Source organism: Nannospalax galili, unplaced genomic scaffold (assembly GCF_000622305.1).
Source record: "Nannospalax galili isolate Female #2095 unplaced genomic scaffold, S.galili_v1.0 scaffold1249, whole genome shotgun sequence".
In the NCBI taxonomy this organism is placed as follows: Eukaryota; Metazoa; Chordata; class Mammalia; order Rodentia; family Spalacidae; genus Nannospalax; species Nannospalax galili.
In genome coordinates this window covers 158,974-164,264 of record NW_008358860.1, presented here as the reverse complement: position 1 = coordinate 164,264, position 5,291 = coordinate 158,974, and the positions used below count along the sequence as shown (strand labels likewise).

The window sequence follows — 5,291 nt, the reverse complement described above, 5'->3', positions numbered from 1 at the left end:
CCTTTATGCAATCAGTTCATCCCAGCGTTCACATAAATTGGAGGAAGAAGGCTTAGCAGGTAAAGATGATTGCTCACTGGCCCAGACATTTTTAAAGTTTTCCAAGATGGTCTTATATTTTAAAGAAAGGGTAAGTATATCTGGTGCCCAAGTCATCTGCATTTTGTGCATCATTTCTTATCAATTTATAGATAATAAATTTATTCTTTTATTTTTGCTGGGGTTTTTTTGTTGTTGTTATTTTCATCGGGTCTCACAATCACAATATACCTCTGACTGGCCTGGAACTCACTATGTAGACCAGGCTGGCCTCAAACTCACAGAGATCTTCTGTCTCTGCCTCCCTAGTGCTGGGCTTTAAGTCATGTGCCACCATCTCTGACTGGGTTTATTCTTATACAATTTTATTATACAATTTTATTCTTCTACAATTTTAGTCTAATACAAATTTTCTTGTACAATTTTACAGTTTTTTCCTATGATTCACATGCATGCACACATATATTTTACATATCAATCATTTAAAAATCTTTAAAAGGTTAATGATTGATTCAAAAATCATATTGACAGCAGTTCTATGCTTAGGTGGTCTGCATTCACACCTTTCTTTGTATAGCTATATATATATATATCTTTTAATTTACACATAAACTTCCAAAAATCATGAAGTTACATATAAATGAAGAATGTTTGGAAAGTACAAGTTTATACAAGCAAGAATTCCTTATTGTCATATCACCATCCCCCTTCCATCTCCTCTTCAGGGGCTGCTAGGCTTTGGCAGTCCAGCCTGCAGGTTATCTTCCTTTCCTCACAGCGTTCAGGTGAGCCAAGTTCTCCTCATCTTCTTGGAGCAGATGCTACAGACAGAAGACTCTAAAAGAAGAAGGGTACAAACAGAACAATAACTACTGTCCACTGCGTACTAATGTGGTCCACTGCTGCTCCGAGTTCCTTCATCCATCAGTGCCAGCCCTTCCTAACGTCTACCAGTTTTGACCTATAGACTCTAAATGCTAATTGCAAATATATTCAGGACACAAATGTCCTATATCTTTGTTCTATACCTCGTGCACCACAGCACAGAGAATAAAGCCTGTCTCAGCTTATTATTTCCAAGAAGGAGGACCCAGGAATGGGCTGAAGGGAAAGCAACTCCAATTACCCTGAAGAATAAAATATTCATATTTTTCTGCAGAGACTCATTGTTCCAAGATTGTAAGAGAAATGACAGAAAGAAAATAATATACAGCAACATGAAGACAACCACAGTGTGCAGTGCCTTGATGTGGGCCATGGTGTTGGCATCTCTGGAGCCTTTGGTGTTGTGCTGCATGGTCTTCAGGTGTTTCCAGAGGGAGAAGATCAGCAGGAAAAAAGTTACTAGAGATACGAAAAAAGGTATGAGTGTGAACATAGTGTTGGGGAACAAAAAAAGATGACAAAATTGCTCAGAAATGTTTAAGACAGTATTGTAGGACCTATTTGCTTTGTGATTATCAATCCAGGCATCAGTTTTTGTGTTTATGATCACAATGTTGATAAACAAGATAAGAAGAGATGCCAGCAATGCCACCGCAACCACTTTTTTAACTCTCCACTTTAGATAAAGGAAAAAGGAGTTTGAAAAGTTGGCTATCTTGAGGAAATAAAAGATGCTGAGGCAGGTAGCGAGCCAGAGGCTGAAGTGGTTGGTCACTGTGAAGAAAATATTAAGTACTCTCATCATCTTTCCAATTATCATTAAAGATGAGTATGGCACAGGTCTCCATAAACATGAAATTAGTGCCAACAGAAAAATAGTTCTGGAGATGGCCAGCGCAGTGAGGATTAGATCCACTGAAGAGATCTTTCTTCTCTTGACCCAGTCCATGATGTTCACCAGTACTATGAATGCATTTCCTAAATTCCCTATGATGAATTCCGTACTTAAAATGATTTTTAGTGTGAATTGCAGGAAACCAGTCATTTTCAACAAGACAATGTTCAGAATTTCTTTGTGATGCTGAAGATTTTTAACGCAGTCTTCTAAGATGCTATGTATATCTGATTTTAAAAAATACTCAGTATTCTCTTTTATAAACCCCCATATACAATATGAAGCAAGTGTCAGATAGATTGAGATGGTTCATAGTTTTCTCAAAGAAATCTCCTGTGCTGTCCTAGACAGCCCAGCTGAGCTTCATCCAGACACTGTGTGCCTTACGCAGAGCAGCTTGATATCCTGGCAGTGGATGATGAATGAAACTGAATTCCCATGTGCTGTCACCAAAATAAAGATACACTTATTTGCATTTATGGTTTGCTTTGTCTTATCTACATAGTTTTGTGCTACTTTTTTCTGGACCAGCAACATTACAGAATTCCAACTTGAATGGCAAGCAGCAAAATCTAAACCAAAATGTACATAATACATGCTTAATTGCATACATCAAGGTGATATCTATATAGGGACCTATGCGTGTTTCCCAAATTTCTTCTTTCAAGATATCTGACTTACCTATTAATCTCATAGATGATTATGTCTCACATCTCACATATTTAGTGCTAAGACTACTAATCACTTTATGTTTTACAAGATCGTGTATGCACACACTAGAACACACTTATTTTTTAATATTTTATTTATTATTTTTATTTTAGGTATATGAGTGTTATGCCTACATGTAGGTAAGTGCACCCATGTCGTGCAATGCCCATGGAGGTCAGAAGAGGCTGTCGGATACCCTGGAACTGGAGTTACAGACAGTTCTTAGCTGCCATGTGAAGGAGGCTGTCGGATACCCTGGAACTGGAGTTACAGACAGTTGTTAGCTGCCACGTGAATGCTGGAATTCAAACTCAGGTCTTCTGCAAGAACAGTCAGTGTTCTTAACCGATGAGCCATCTCTCCAGCCCAGAACACACTTATAAAGGAACATACATTTTTTGGAGCTAGAAAGATGGTTCAGCAGTTAAGAGCAGAGGACCCAGGTTCAATTCCCAGCACCCACATGGTGGCTAACAACCATCCATAATTCCAGTTCCAGAGGATCTGATGCCTCCTTCACACCTCTGCAGGCATTATATGGCATGGGTGTACTTACATACAAGCAAAGCACTTGTACACATAAACACACATAAGTAAATAATTCTTTAAAAAGAAACATACGTGTATATAGATATGTAGCCTCTTCATCCTCTACTTCATAATTCACTATTAACATTATGTAGCATTTATTATGCATCTAATTCCTGCTTAGCGTTGCTGTAGTTGTTATAACATTTTTTGAAATGGCTTTCAAGTATTATTTATGGCGTTGTAATATTATATAGACTTGTGATTATCTTATCTATTCATATGGACACAATTTGCAACTTTTCTAATGTGCTCAAGGAAACAAAAGGTCAAATGAGCTCATCTACACAGTAAGAACCCTCCCCATGCCCTGTGCCTATTTTGTCAGTTCATCTGATTTTCCATTCAACACCCAGGAGCTCCAGATATTATTTGCTTCACTCTACTTTTCACTAACATCAGCTCCATTGCCATCACTGTAGACATCGGATGAGGGATGATACACAGGAAACAAAGCCTGGCATGATAGCATTCTTCAAGAGCTAAAGAAGAGTCAAAAGATCATGCACACAAATAGCAACATAAGTAACGAAGATCACAGAAAACCATGTATCAAAAGCTTCAACAAACTTGTTGGGATGGTGTATATTGGTAAACACAAACCAGAAGCAGAAGCCAAACAATTCAATGACAGCCTATGCTACATGGTGAGAAAATGTCTACAAACAAGAAACAAGGAAAACCTTGAGAGACTGTAGAGAAAGATATGGAGTTTACAGTGTGAAGGGTGGACCAGCAACCTAGGTCTCCTAGAACAAAGATTCAGGGAACACACATAGAGGGAAGGTAAATTAGGCCAGCTATTGAAAAGTTCTACAGGAAATAACTAAGAATAAAAGAATAATCTCACCATCATTGCAGAGACAGAAAGGTCCTCCTGACATGGCTCCTACAGTATAATAAAAAGGAGGAAGAAGACAAAGAGAAATTCAAAACCACCTTGGGTGTGGGGCTGTGTGGGGTGACAGCTGTTATGGGTACTCTATTTTCTTTTTAGACATACACAAATTGTATACACTGGGAGACAGAAACATTCACCTCAGGAACCTCCCTGAGTCTCTTCTCTGAAACTTCCACTTTAGAGAGGAAAACACCTGTAGATTCTACCTGACCAGCAATTCCTGGTAAAGACCATTTTTAATGTCTGGGAAGTGTAATCCCTTGAACTCTTAAAGAAATATACTGATGGGGGCTGGAGAGATGGCTCAGCGGTTAAGAGCACTGAGCGCTTTTGCAGAGGACCTCGGTTAGATTCCCAGCACCCACTTACAAACCATCCTTAACTCCAGTTCCAAGGGAATCCGAAGCCCTCTTCTGACCTCCGCTGCATTGCACGACACAGGTGCACTCACCTACATGCAGGCAATACACTCATACACAGAAAATAAAAATTTAAAAAAGAATAGCACCAAAAGCAGTTTGCACATATTTGATGTATAGACAAAAGAACAAATCGATTCCTCAGAAATGGGTTATTACCACTTTGAGTTTGCTTGTAAATTTTCTATGTACATTTATTCATAAATTACTGCAATTCATGCTGATTTTTCACTACTTACAAATTTTAAATACTGTTGATACAAAATACAAGTAATTAAAAAGGTTTTAACAAGCAAAAATTCTATCTGTGCATCTCTATATTAAAATCATTGTAGTTATAATAATGATCCCTTATATTTTTTAAAAAATTAGTTTTATGTGTGTATCTATTGGTATGTGTACATTAGTATAGGTGTCACTGGAGGTCAGAGGAGTCAGGTTCCCCTGGAGCTGGAGTTATAGGCATTTGTGAACTGCCCAATATGAATCCTAGTAATCACAGTCTACTCCTCTGCAAAAACAATATGTGCACTTAACCACTGAGTCTTCTGTCTACCCCCTACCTTTCTCTCTTAGGTAAACTAGATTAAATTCTGGATTATCATCAATAAAATTTATTTGAAATTCAAGAAAATATATTACTGAAGCTCCCTTCTCTCTAATTTTTTTAAGAATGTTGCTTCTTAAAGTAAGATTCACATTTTGAAGGAGAAACTGTGTTTTATAATGTAATAGATAAATGTAGATATATAGATTGATAGATGATCAATAGATAGATATAAATAAATTATTGATAGATAAATAGATAATAGGTAGATAGATGATAGCCATGATAGAAGATAGATGATAGAGA

The 5,291-nt window shown here is 37.5% G+C and overlaps 1 protein-coding gene across 1 annotated transcript; it reads right to left on the bottom strand.

Moving 5' to 3' along the window:
- Positions 1-1,048: 1,048 nt before the first annotated feature.
- On the bottom strand, positions 1,049-1,969 carry LOC103725164 (taste receptor type 2 member 140-like). Its single transcript, XM_008822467.1, has one exon. The coding sequence runs from the start codon at positions 1,967-1,969 to the stop codon at positions 1,049-1,051; it is 921 nt and encodes a 306-aa protein (XP_008820689.1).
- Positions 1,970-5,291: the final 3,322 nt, after the last annotated feature.